The sequence below is a fragment of the Epinephelus moara genome, chromosome 24 (assembly GCF_006386435.1).
Source record: "Epinephelus moara isolate mb chromosome 24, YSFRI_EMoa_1.0, whole genome shotgun sequence".
NCBI lineage: Eukaryota > Metazoa > Chordata > Actinopteri > Perciformes > Serranidae > Epinephelus > Epinephelus moara.
Window position 1 is genome coordinate 4,396,885 of NC_065529.1, and position 15,264 is coordinate 4,412,148.

At 38.8% G+C, this 15,264-nt stretch overlaps 1 protein-coding gene across 1 annotated transcript in view; it reads right to left on the reverse strand.

Moving 5' to 3' along the window:
* The window catches only part of cntn4 (contactin 4), a 222,764-nt gene that overhangs the window by 186,202 nt on the left and 21,298 nt on the right, over positions 1-15,264 (reverse strand). The window contains exon 2 of the mRNA XM_050038775.1: positions 10,212-10,348. Coding sequence (XP_049894732.1) covers positions 10,212-10,266 — 55 coding nt within the window. The 5' untranslated portion in view covers positions 10,267-10,348. The remainder of the gene's footprint in view (positions 1-10,211; positions 10,349-15,264) is intronic.

Sequence of the window (15,264 nt, forward strand, 5' to 3'; positions counted from 1 at the left end):
AATGACCTAATAAATAAATACATAAATACAGTTTAATAAAGTGCAGGTGAAGTAAGCATGTTAAAGAGGCTAAAATTTATGTAAGCCCTATTTAACCATATGAGATTCTAATATTATATGTCCTCTGATAAAAAAAACCCCACCTCTCTAGTGTTGTTGTCAGTGCTTGATCTTTGTAAATTGCGTGTGCCTAAACTGCTTTCAAAAAAGTATCTATCAAATACAGAAATAAAAAAAATACATTTCCAGTGTTATTTTTATTTCCAGTTCAAAAAAATAAGCAAACAAAAAACACCATAAACACCAAGCTAATCTTTCACAGCACATGAGCTGTGACCATTAAGATCCTACTCAATTTGCTACCACATCTTGCTAGCTGATGTTCAATAATAACTAATTTTAGTTACACTTGTCTTTATAAAAAAGACTCAAAATTAAGTTACATCTGCCCCCAATCATTTCTGAGTGAAAAGTTGTTGAATTAACAATTAAAGTAGCCTATTTGCTTTAATAGTTTTGTGGCAGAAAAGGAAGTGACTCATCTCGTGCCCAGGGACCCTATTCTCTTGCTACTGGCTCACAGACCCATGCTTGTATATTCTATCTATTATTTATTATTCATACTTACCTATATTATGAAAAGAATACACATCACTAATGGATTTCTGGAAATCCTCTGCAGAAACACTGATTTATATTCAGTTCTCCTATCCATTCTCAGGTAATGTAATGTATGTATTGTATAGCTTTCAGTGTCATCTGTCGTATTTCCTTTATTTCTTATTTATTTCGCTCAGGCCAGTCTTCTGTCCATTATTCATTTCTTTTATCTTGTCTCTTGTGCTGCTGAAACGTGGTTTTTCTAACTAAACTTATTTATTTCATCCAAGGGCGGAGCCAGATGTGATAAATATTCGGGGCTTAGCTCATACCCAGGGAGGCCCATGGGCATGCTCCCCCTGAGAGATTGTTTTCCCCCATTCACAGCAGCTATATGCACCATTTTTCAAACGATTTGAGATGGTGATTGATTATATAATGCCTACAAATCTGTACATCATGTGGGGAAAGCAAACATTATAGTTCCCAAAGGGAAAGAAAATAAAACGTGCTGCAGAGCCTACATCCCATTTTGTATCTAATTGTTATCCAACTGTCTTCCTCATTTTGAAACCAACACAACAAATGTTGAGGATGACTCATTTTCACTACTGAATATTAGGCCAACAGAGAACAATTTAGACAATTATATTAGACTTTTTAGGGGAAAATCATGGCAGGATAAACAACATGGACATATGTTATTATCTGAATGACACAAAGTTGATGGTATTGTAAAACCCTAAATGATTTGTGCATTTGAGACCCCCTCTGCCTCTGATTTTATCTTATCCTTTGCTTTTTGTCTGTCACTTTTTCTTATTTCTGTAAACTGGACTTGCAAAATCCTGTTTATTGTCTATAGTTGTTACTTCAGCAGTAATACTCTCCTCCATAAAACAATGCCGGTGAATATCACAGATGGGAGATGTATATCGGCGGATACCTCTTACTTCAGCGGAAGATGCTTATGAACTGATTCAATCTGCAAGCACACACACTAACACAGCCGCACACACACACCTCCCTCAGCAACTGCTCTTGAGTTAAGTAGCAGAGCAGCTCAATGGCTAACAGCACGCACAAATCTGATCGTACTGCAGCTCCCGGGAGAGATTGTGAGTATGAGTATAAATCATGTAATGCTGAAAAAAAAAAAAACCCAAGTGTGTTCAGCAAACAATCCTCAGGTGAATGGAGACAAAAAAAGATATATGATCCCCTGATGATCCCTATATGATCCTCTTCAATGAATATTCAAATAAATACATTAAAATTCAAATAAATATTTAATACTGTATAGCACAGAGAAAGCTTTGTTATATTAGCATACTTATTCATATCAGCAGTAAGCTGGAGGCAGTTATCTTTACGTATGAAATATTAAAGAGGCTGACACAACCATTTATTATAACTAATGCAGATATGATGTGTTTAATTGCTCAATTTGTTAGTCACTTGTTAAGTAACACACACTGCGGGTGTATTGTCTGTTGTATGATTGACTCTATAAATTGTATATTCTTATAATGTCTAAAAACATCAGACTAATTGGTGTTATTCTTAAGTACAACAAAAGCTCATCTGCTGGAGAAATGTGCTGTGCTTATTACTGTGTAGTCAGTGTGTGTGTGTGTGTTTAAGTTGTGCTGTGTATTCATGTACAGTAGGGTATATATATTACACTGAACTGATTTAATAAGCTACAGATGCACTGTGAACATACAGTATGTACTGGTTAGATCTATAATGTTTACTGTGCTAAAGCAAGAGCACAATTCTGGGTTCAGAGTTGGGAGGGACACAAAGCTGTGGTGGAATATGTCACAGTGTGGTCATTAATAACTTGCTGTGAATAATTCTAAAATATGTACAAACATACAAAAAGACAAACCGTACTTTTCTGCTAGCTGTGGATTTGTGTTATTTGCTTATATTATGTATATTCACCATGTTCTCACTTGCAACTCGTCAAATATGGCAGCTTGGTCAGTGGCCTGATGACATTTTAGGTACCCTTTCAGCTTAAAGGTCAATGTGCCAATTTCCTCTTGTTACATGCCACACTTTAGACTCAAAAAGAAGTTATCCCTCTAAATCATATGACCCACTCTCAGTGTGTGGCAGTGTATTTATCTGCAGACACTCTGCTCTCTGACTGTATTTTCTTATATGCTGTGCACAGGATGTTTATGGGCGTGTACCCCCACAGCGCTCAGGTGAGGTCAGGGCTTTATAAAAAGGTAGTGACCAGATGCCAGATGGTAAAGAGCACGCATCAAGTGACACAACGCCGAAAAAACGCGAATACAGCAAGGCAAAACGCCAAACAAGACTGAATTGAGGGACGGCTTTTACCGTCACTTTTGCTGGTGAGCATCTTTATAAACAGCAATCTATAATCCTGCATTATAGGGCTGCCCCCTAATAGCTGACCAAATGTTAGTCTGCAAGATTATATAGATATAGGCCTATATTAATGAAGCTTCATTAGTATGGTTTTGTATTTTTCTGTAATATAGCACAGTGTTAACAATGTTACTTATACTATTCTTTCTCACACCTTGAACTCAAACCATGGTGTTGCCTCGCCCAAAATATATAATTCATTAATCAAATTAATATCGTTAACATGTGTGCGACCAGTGCACTAATGGCCCTCAATGACGACTATTGGTCGACTAGGAAAACTCTGCATCAAGGGCAGCCCTTCTGCATTATATACTTTTACGTACATATGTCACATGAAACGTTTGTCACATGACATTAACTACGTTAAACTCAATGCTGACTCTCAACATTGACTTTTGGTCTCACACAGGACACAAACAGCGGCCTCCTGGGTGGAAGTCCGGTGTGTGTTTGCTACGTCATTGTCATAGATCTGTTTACACTGAAGTTAGCTCAAAGCCAGGTGTGTCTCACACAGACGCTAAAGGGTGACTTGTGACTTGTGTTAGTATCACACCCCGAGTTTCAACAACCAAGCTTTATGTGACGCCCGAGGGATGAGAACAGGTAAGTATGTTTTTGTATATGTGTGGGTGTTTGTGTGTAGAAATTAGCTAGAATTAACAGATGTTACTTTTGCAAAAATCATGGGTTTAATACTGTGTCACATTTTGGTGAGAGGTAGCACCCTGTTCCTTCCTCTTGTGATAATAGTTCTCACATTTTAAATGGGTTATTACTGTAAATTGAAATCACAGTCATATGTTTTACTGTATATGTAAAGCCTAAAGTGAGGAGAAAGAACGGAGAAAGATGGCAGGATTTTGAACAAATGTTATCCTTGCTTTTACATTGCTATGAAAAGTAGTTTGTGATTTACTCCCAACATTGTGTTGCCTGCTTCTCCCCTGATTATCGTTTACAGTATCCAAGCTAGCAAGGCTTTTATGTTTGGTTCATACAGTGCCCATGTTCATCATAATGAGGGAGCATGTTACACAGTGTAACAGTGTGGCTGATGGTGTGTTTTTAATAGTTTCTGGATGACAATGGGGCTTTATGGCAATTGCACACACATCATATATCTGAGATGGAACATGGACAGTGTCTCAGATTACATTCTTAAAATGTTAATGTGTTATTCCCATATTTTCTTTAATCATGAGGATATTTTATTCATCATCTCTGTAATGGAAATTTGGGAAACGCCTGCTGCAGCCTAATTCCTCACAGAAAATCCCCAAACACTGCAAACACCATTATTTGAGCTGTCAGTTAAAATGAAACAACGCCTCCCTCATCACTTTGTTGCACATTGGTGTCTATTGTTGCAGTCAGTTAGTATACAAGCAGGTGACCAGGTCAAAAATGTAATTGGATTTTTAGATTCAACTGGCACATGTGTGATTATCAAGCCTTTTATTCATTTGTGTATGAAAAACACTTCAACTTATAACTCCCCAAGCTGAGGAGTATAATTAAAGCTGTAATAAACATCTGTACAATTCCTTTCTCCAACCTATATGAAGTTCACTCCACTTGCAAATCCATTATTGCACTCTGCAGCATATTAAAGCCAAGCTTTTTTGGTCTGCATATTGTTCCTGTTTCCAGTAGTCAATTTTCAGCCACCTCTCTGATCCATATCCAGGCTATATCATCCATTGTGAAGTGAGTTTTGTTCCAAACTGATAAGCAGGAGGGTTAGTACAATAATCCTGTACTCCAGCTTAAAGATCTAAAAATGCTCCATGATGTTCATTTCCAGCTCCGCTGGAAACACATTAGTGTTATGAAGGTCTGTGTATACGCATCCCTGAAAGACTGTTTAAAGCAAATGTTCATGCCTGGTGAATTTTGAAAGGAGGATAAACCAATTTTAGTCTAAGGGCGACCCCTTCACGGCTGCGGCTCATTCTCAGTGGGTCTGCCTGCACACACTGCTCTCACTCTGTAGTTTAAAAATGTATACTCTGTCCTCATTAACCCTGCTTTTCCCATGGTGTAATTCTGCATACCCGCTCTTGCTCTGACATCAAAGCATTCTGAATGAAAGAGAAGACAAATATTCATATTAAGGCAGTTATAGAAATTTAGATATACACTATATGTAGGGGTGTAGTGCTGCTGGAGCACACCAGAATGGCACTTTGTTACTTTTTGTCAAAGTGATAATAAACAGAATAGTCACAGTTTGCATTATCCGGTTGAAATTCATGTACATGTTTTTAAAGTGCTTGAAAATTCAATCAGTGCTGAACTGTATGTCATGCAAGAGAGCCAATTAAAGCAACTGGAATGGTCAAAGTTATACTGACATCTAAGGTGTGTTGACTGATTCATGACATCAACTTATGCATTGAGTAACATGCATAAAAACATTCCACCTTCAGAGTTGCCAGTAGCTGCCGGCTGTAGCCTTTGAGGGGCAAAGTGAATTCAATTATTTTTTCTTAGTCTATAGCTTCCAACTGTTAAAAAGCAAAGATGAAAAGGCAGCAATACATCCTTTCATGTTGTAGTTACAGTTGACTAATGTATGTAAACATCCACCGTAGGAACAGTGGTGACGTAACCTTAGAAACAAGCCACAACTGAACCATGCCTGTGCACACATGCACACGCATCAGTGGTTGAACCCAATTGCCAGAAAAAAATGTTGCCATTGTACATTTCTGCAAACAATGGACACTTTATATTTCTATGGTATTATGCAGCTGATATGTTAAAACTTTATGTTTCAGAAGTGCTGTGGTTCACATGTGGTTTGTTCTAGGCACAACAAACACTTGGCTCTGATTAGGAAGGATCATGTTTTTGCTTAAAATATCTGGGTTTGGTGGTACAATCCTTCCTGGAATTGAACTGATATCTCAGTAAAAACAATCGTTTTTCATGACACTACGTATCTTAGCTGGAAATGCAGCGAGGTCTCGTTAAAAACAACTGCTTTTGTGGCACCATCCCTAGTGGGGAAAACAGCTACTGCTAAAAAAAAAACTACGTTTGGTAGCTAAAAAGCCGCTGGAAACAAAACAATGATTCGCTAAAAAACCCCAACTGGTTTTGTTATTTGTTGGTCTCAAACAGTGTATGCAGCAGTCTACAGCTTCGCAAGTGTCTTGCCCACATGACACGCCATCCACCATCCACTCCACCTTCTGATGACAAAGTCAGCTCATATATACTGCGTCATTTTAGAAAAAGTTGATGTGATACATATGAAACGTACAAATAGGACAGTAGAGTATTAATGCATGCCAGGACACCAGCAATGTGCAGGCATGGGATCTAACCCAACCATATCTTAAAGAAACTTTATCATAACCACAACCTTTTTATCAACTTTAACCACACCATGTAGAGCCAAGCTGAGACTGGAACTTCTGGGTCACAAAGGTGAGGAAACCTCATTCAAAATCCCACTCATGTTTCCAGTAACACAAACAACTGAAACCTCACCCTTGGAACACAACCTTTCCTCAGCAGTGTGTGATGTGAATTACTCTTTATGTTTAGATAAGGATGGAACTTTTTTGTTCATGTTCCAGGTTTTGCAGTCTTCGACATATCAACGTTCTTTGTGGCGACAGCGTAGGTGATACACTAAAGCTAAAATCTGCAGCATGACGCCCACATTTTGTGGTTAAACAACACACTTTGGGTAGGACACAAAGCATGGTCGTGGGTGTTTTGATGTCACAGGAAGCTGGTAGATATGTCTCAATAAAAGAGATGCAAAGCACCTGTTTGTTCAAGGAAAGGAAATTTGGCCAACTAGAACAAACTGTTAGACTCATAGAAAGTCAGTTTGGATAGTGATGTATATGTACGCCAGTGCTACTTTAGACAAAAATTTGATTCTCCAAAATAAGCTATTTTACTTTGAAAATAAACCAAAAAGATCAACAATCCATATGCTAGACTACTGATTTGCATCAGATCACATTTGCAAGCCTGATACATTTCTCCATGACAGAAATAACCTCCGTGAGGATTCAGCTCCACCCAAAGCATGCTGGTCAATTATCACCTGCTGTGTGCCACAAGATCATATAGAGCTAGATGAATGGCAACATGCACAGGCGAAACCGCAAGGCCAATGCAACATAGCTCAAGGGTCCCTTAAGCAAATCTGATAATTCAATGTGCACAAGAGGGCAAGGGGTTCACAACAGCCTAATGGGTGTTGAGTAATGAGAAGGAGGGTTTCACCAGAACTCAGACCTCATCAATAGAGCCTTTTCTTCATCTTGATTCGTATAATACATGTTGATTAAACGCATGAGTGATTCAACTGATGCTCTCTGGTGACCCCTCCTATTTGTAAAGGAGACAAATTAAAGTCCTCCATCAAAATGTGATCAATGCCAGAGAGCCTCTGGCTGAAATGGGCACCATGGAATAACGAAGCTATAAGTCAACTTTACTGCATGGTAAATGAATGATGGACGTTTGAAATTGATGATTTCCTGTTAGTTCATTGCGTCTTTTATACTGTATATTAATTTGAGAAATTAACCTCAATTTAACCTTCTTTTGCAGCATTATTTCTTGAATAACATCTGTAGCTCAATTTACAGTATCTTATTTACTTTGTTAATTGAATAATTAATTTCTTCACTGAATCACTGATTGATTGGTGACATACTGCAACTAAAATGGTGGACTAATTTCAACACACCTAATTAGGATTGGTTACACTCTACACTCATCCAGGTAACTCTAAAACCTAACATGAAATGAATTTAAATTAGTGTGTTAAGGGCCTTCAGAAACATATTTTACATTTCTTTTGAAAATCACACTTTGTTACTTGTGGAATATGAACCATGGATAAGGTCTTAGGCTAAAGTGTGCAGCACCTATTTATATCTAATTAAAAAAAAAAAAAAAAAAGACTATGGAAACGCATCAGCATTATACAGTTATTTCCTTTTTATTGAGATCAATATTACTGTAAAAGTACCCTGCTCTGCAGTACTAGTAGTGGTCAGATCTCCAGAGGGTATCTTTAATGTATGTGTGTTATCTATGATTATTCAACTTGGCAACTTTATAGACATTCTTGTCCTGTTGTCACATAATAAACAAGAACTGCATACAAACAAATAGACCAATCAACAAGTAACAATAACATACATAAAAATCTAAATGAATGCATAACTATTTATGGCTTTGTACTTGGAGCTGTTTTTAGCAAACATGGCAGAGGTCTGACAGCATTATCCTGCACTGTACTGATTACAGTATATTTGCCATCTAATATCCCTTATTGAAATGCTTTGTGTAATGTCTTCTATGATAGTTAGGTTCGCGGCAGGCCTTAACAAAGGCATTAATAATACCCTGATATAATTGGTGGCTTTCCCACAGGCCCCCTTTCTTTAAGAAGCTGTGGTATGCTCATTTTAAGCTAGCGTGGAGGTAGTGGTATCTTGGGAAACTAGACAATCCAAGGTATCCATTTGTACCAACCATGTTGTCATAGCTTGACGGGAAAGGAGCTAAATAACGCTCCAAATTTAGGCTAAATTTTGGCGAGGGAACAACTGGCCTGGCCATTTATTTAAAGGGCTCCCTTGAACTCTCACCTCGAGATATCTAAATGAAAATAGGTTCTATGGGTGCCCAGTAGTTTCCCCCAACCTCAGCACCTTGTGTGATAATGTTATGGCACATAATTAGGAGGCCTAGGTGTATGGTTAGGGGTGGTGTTAGGAAGCAGGGAGAGGCTGATGTTCCACTTGGGGTATTGGGTAACTCCCCTTCCTAGGAGCTCACACACCTGAAAAGGCGGCAGTTGATTGGAGTCAAAGTTGGCTGCTGGAGACGCCGACAGACTGCCTCGCCACATTTCTGCAGAAGATTCCGACAGACATTTAGAAATCCGGAGACAAAATCCGCTGATCCGGGAACACCACTACACACCTCACCTGATCTGGGGTCGCGTTCAATCCCCCCTATGAACTAAAAATCACAACAACGCTACTTGTGCTGGCCCCGCCTGGCCGTCGACCGGAGGGGACGCCCAAAGCGTCGGGTCGGGGTGGCCGCCTACAGTAGGGGTTGGGTCTGATGAAGGGTGAGTAACCCATCTATCCCCTAGACAGGTCAGAGATCTACACACATTAGGTAAGTGAGGCATACGTTCAAGTCCAACTGCACACCGCAGGGAAATAACGAAGCTTAGTTAAAGGTTACAGTTACCAGCATTAGGAGTGTCAGGTAACGAGTCAGGCATAACGTTAGGTGTCTTGTAACAGATAGCCTTGGCCAACGGTGTGTGAATGGGTGAGTATGACATGTAATGTAACAGCACTTTGTGTGGTCAGAAGACTAGAAAGGTGCTATACGAATGCAAGTTTATGTACCATTTAAAGGTTCTATTCCTTACAAACAGTGTACTCCTTCCAATCCAAGGTGTATATTTGTCTTTTTAAGGAAAAGGACAACCAGCCTGTTTGAAGAACAATGAATCACCTAACATCTATCAACACAATATACATTAAAACAGAATTGCTGTGGGATTCAAAATGGTAGCTCTACCGGCGTTAGGTTTAGGGTTAATTAGTAACATTAACTGGAAAATAAGAAAGCATATCAGTATGCAATTTCATCACTCTCCACATTGACATAGTTTTCAACTACCCTACATGCTGCAAAACCATAATCAAATTCCTAAAAACCAGTTATGGCTTTTGGTGTTGGTGTGCCACACCAAGATTTTCAGTGGCCCCATCTGGCCACCCTTATGACATTTCTGGGAACGCCACTGCTTTGACACTAAGTGAAACTGAATATTTCCATCCCTGCTTTGATGAAGTACACTCCCCTCATTCACATTCAGGATGATATTGCTCACCCTTTCTGAGTGCCACATGCAACACTAAGGCAAAGCCAAAATGCAATATTGCCTGTGATTGGAAGTCTTAAGCAGACAATGGTTTACTTTAACAATAACTTCCTTGTTGAATGGATTCTACATTCTTATTATTTTATCAGCGGGGAAAAATATGTTTGCTCATGGCTAATCTAGTTGAGGTTGCTCCTTTCTAAACTTCTGCTTTCATACTGTCACCTGCCCCAAATACATATGAATAAGGACTTCACAAAGGCAGCTTTGGCATGCATCAAAAGTTCTTAATAAGATACTTTACCTGCAAGGCACCCCATAAGTGACTGCAGCACCAGCAGTTTCCATAGCAACATCATCTTCAATTTTGTAGGGTCAAAGTAGTCTCACATCCAATCACAAATGTATGGAATCCGATTTGCACCTTTCTGGTTTCCCAATCTGCATAAAAAGAAACACATGTGATGAGTAAGGCGGTGAGGTTCTCAGTGGCTTTGTTTCTCCTGCTCAGCATGCTCATTCCACAAGATGTGGGAACACAAAAAGACAGCAGGAATGTACAGCAAAGAGCACAACAATAGTCTTAATTATGGAGTGCATTTATAGCTCATAAACTAAACTTATACCGGTGACTTTATGGCATATTTAATCAACCACCATTTGAAATGTTAGCAATAAAGTCTTTTAAGCTTCCCTTTAATCATCAAATCCACAGTGCAACTCCCTTTTCCACTTTCCTAACAGTGGCTCCACAGAAAACAAAAGAAAGGGTTTCAGTGCTGGGTGGATGGTGGGCACATGAATATCTCATATATTCAAATATCTCATATACATTCATTTTCATATCCCAAGCAACTCTAGGGACAGCATTGTTCTTGCTTGAAGCCCCGTAGCTTTTATGCTCACAAAAGTGCAAAGTCAAAAGATGAAAAACGCTGAAACATCTAGAAGAATTTCACAACAGTTGTGTGCTTTTCCCTCAGCACAGACAAAGTCTCCCAGGAGTGGGGATTAAAATTCGAAAGTTTGTTGAGTGTCAGGAAGGTAGCAGGTTTCAGAGTCACAAACCCCAGTGATGGGAAAGAAGCTGAAGGTGTAAATGAGGCTGAGGTGAAGAACAAAAAGTTTTGCGTTAAGAGACTGTCAGTGCTCATTAAAATGCTTCACAATTTTTTGTGTCAAAGAGGAAACTCAAGCAATATGAGATTGTTTTTGTTAAGTACTCACTGATACATGACATAAAGCTTTAGACACATTCATTATCTTCATTTAGTACATGCTGTACCGACTGCAAAATAAGTTGATGTGTTAGAGACAGCTAAAGTTAAGTATTTTGGTGAAATTCGCACCATGGAATGTTTCTTACACAACTGAAACAGATATATAGGTATAAAGCAAGAAATAACAATATAACATGTAGGGGTGTAATAATCCATTGAACCGGATCGATGCATTGATTCAATGATTAATGATCCAATACCATCAATGCAAAGTGAAAACATTGATCCATATCATCATCTGTAGGATACCCTTTTATTTTGAAAGCCTGTGTCACCGTCAAACAGTAGCAGGAAGATGGCAAGCAGCCGAGAGAAAGATGATGAGGATAACATTATTTACTCTGAATAAATATTTTGAAATTCAGAGAAAATATAGGTCAATAGATAAAGCACATGCCGTATGTAAACAATGCCGTTATGAGAACGCGACGTAACGTTACCTGGCTGGCCGAGCATCTCACTCCGCTAACTTCTCACTATAGTAACATTAGCTGCTCTGTTTCAGGAATGTTAGTCTGAAAAAACATGCATGCATACTGAAATTCCACCGTGCTGATCTGTTGGGAGATGCAGTGACTTAAACCACTGGTAAGTAAAAAATAATAACGTTACATGTAATTTGTTAGACTATAAGTAGAAGAAAAAATCCACTAGCCGCTGGGCTAATTTATGCAATGTAAACATGCTTAAGCTAGTTATAGATCACTAGCAAAAAACAACTGTTTTGTCCATGAGCCTTGACAGTTATTACTGAGCTGAATTTTATTCTTTTGTTGAATGATGTTGTTAGTCCATGTTTTATGGCTGTTGGGAGAAGTTTGCCTTCAGGGCCTTAAGCCAGATAACCCTGAAGTTTTAGGAAAAAGATGATGGTTTGGGTTAAAATGAAAGCATTTCTTCCAGAAAGGTCTTACTGACAGAAAGCCCTGAAGGTTAACTTATCCCATATGCTGTTTCATGTGTGCTATAGTGGAGTCAATTTAAAGTAAACTTTACTGCACTTAAGCGGTTACAGCTACTCACATTATTTATGTGTTGTTTTTATCTTTAATGGCCAAAAGCCAAACTGTGTTAAATGGGCATATAATATCGTTTCATATCGATCGCAGGCCCCTAAATTGCATCAAATAGAAATCATGTCATGGCAGACTTTGTAATATTGGCAAATACTGTATCGTTGTCCAAAGAATTGATATGATATCATATCAGCAGAAGCTCAGTCCATGGGGACTTGGGTTGGGAACCGGAAGGCAGTGCATTCAGTTATGGATGAAATTCACTGTTTGACACAGATAATCAGTTCAAAAATATGGCATTTGGTTGTAAATTTGGATTTAGGAATAAAAAATTAATCAGGTAAATTTCCCAGCTCCCAGCTCAGCTGCCAGAAGAAAAAGTTGGCCTTACGCATTTCTGCAAACCACAGATATACATGACATTTGTATGTTTTATACATATAATACCGAGGTTTTAGAGTATGAGTATATGAGCTGACTTTGACATCAGAGGTGGAGAGGAGAGTGGATGGTGTGTCATCAGGCGAGACAAATGCAACATATCCTCATCCAACAATTCACATAATATCTCATAAAAATGCACTTGCAATGGTTCATATAACATTTACCAAATTAGCATCTAACAACTGTCATATAACATATTTTATATAAAGTTAAGTAGCTTAGGTTTAGGCAAGTAAACTTACGTAGGTTAGGTATAGAAAAAGACATGGTGACACCGTAAAATAACTCAAAGCTCACTTAATTTCACATGGGAAATGATTACTGGTCTCCTGGGGGAAAGTCATGTGTTTGACTGACCCATCCACCACCCCAACCTGCCTCTTTATGCAGAGTTTCAGTTTCACTCTTTATACTGCTGTACTTCCTTCTTTATTCCCATCAGCGCATCACAGTATTCTCGATTATGAGGGTTGTATACAAATTCTGGTGCATCATTTGTCGAAGGTGTACTCACAAACAATGCACAAGAACAGCCCTACAAATGTAACAAATCTGTGGTTTGCGGACATGTAAGCCAACATTTATTTTATCGATTGGGTTGAAATTCCTGTCATATTTAGTAAATCTAAGAAGTACATTTTTCTTAAGGGATGTCAATTTAAGGGTATATGTGATAAGCAATAAATAATGACTGCACAGTAGTTTGGTACGTAGGTCATGAAAAGTCATGCTGCATTGGTTGCCAGCAGTAGCCGATTACTAGTTCCTGTCTGCACTGCAGCTTTAAATATACTGTAGTCATGTGGTTTAAGTTTAATACTGAGGAATCTTCACATCCTAAGACAAGATCAAAAGCTCTACATTAAAAGCTGTTTTAATGTCATTTCCCTCTAACTTTATGGACCTTTATCCTAACTGGACATCACAGAAATGGCTATCACTTTTTAAAAGATTATTTCTTTAGCATTTTGCCTAACAAGATAGTGATAGTGTGAGAAACAGACTGGAAACATGGGGAAAGAGGGTATGACATCCAAGAAAGGCTCCAGGATGGTATTGACCCATGCACATTGAGGTTATGTGGTGTGCCCTTTAACTACGCGGCTACTGGGTGCCCCCCGGCTATCACTTTTAGCTGGCATTCAGGCAAAAACAGCCCTGCAAAAAAACAACATGAGGGGCTACGTTAGTGTGTTGCGTCAGGTACTCATGAGACCATCTTGGAAGTGCAGTTTGAGTAACAGATCTGTAAATTCCAAAAATGTATTCTGCACCCGTGTGCTCATTGCATGCTAAACATCCTCATGAAGATGGTGGGACTCAGTCTTGGAAAACACTGCTCTACAGCACCACTGGTTGTCAAAAACTACACAAGGTACATTTAAGTCTCCATTCCCAAGCTGAACATCAAATATCTTTCTAACTTTGGAACCAGTTTAATAGGACTTTGGTTAAAAGGGGTAGTTGAGTAAAGCGGGATGTAAATAGGGCACAGTGAAGGGAGGATTTATCCAGTTTGCCAGCAACTCTGAGGGAAGAATACAGAAGAAGTTGGAGGAAATGTCAGAAGCTGCCTCTGGAAAAGCTGCACTGATGTAAGAATTAAAGCAATACAGCCATAGTAGAGAAGTGAAATCTACCTTTTGCAGAGCTCCTCTAGGAAACAAGCAGCTTTAATCTAACGTCTCCTGGGTGAAAATATATTTAGAGTTGAGCCATGTTCGACACATACCTCTCAAAAATTACAACTATTTGTGTAATTTTGCCATTACAGAGAAGCACAGAAGAATCTCTGTCATCCCACCCCTGCTGTGATTCAACATCGACAGCACAAAGTTTTTAAAAAACAGCGAGAAAGAGTGGAACAAAACCACAGAAAAACACATACAAAAAGGCGCCCGAAACTGCCACGTTCTCATTAATCTCAGATTCTCTACCTTCCAGCTCTGTCTCCTGTCTCCACCTACAGAAACGAGGCCTTTTATCTGCATAAATCATATGGAGGGTTGTCAGAGTCTGTCTTGGGTACATCAATGGTGCAAGGCTTTGCCTTACTCCTAGAGAGCAGTTTTATGCATATTAAAGTGTGTCTTATGAAAGCACCGAGCCCTGTGCCTATTAGGCTAATGCCTGTTTTGTCTGTTGTGATGGGTTCCTTTTAAAATGTCACATCAGCGTTAATTTGATAGATGAAATTATTACAAAACATTTAAGTATGATGCACAGGAGCATGACAGGCAAAATAGCAGAGTTCTGTTTTGGCGACACTGCTAAGTATACAGTGTATTCAATTGACAATAAGAACACAATAACAGAAAGTATACAGTAGGAATGTTGCCTTGTGCAATTAAAGCTACCTAACAACAAGACAAAATGTCCTGCAATAATGGCACTTCTGAGAGCAACAAAAATGTAAGTCTTGCTGCCAACCAAGCACAATAATCCGTACAATGATCTGCCATATTGCTCAGTGCACCACATCCCAAAATTCCAAATGCATTTACACTGAGAATGACATGGACATGATTTTGTATAAAAGCAAGAACAGACAAAATGCAAGTTGTCATTGCAATAACATCACTTCCCCAGAGGGTCTTTCCTCTTTCCAAATAATAAT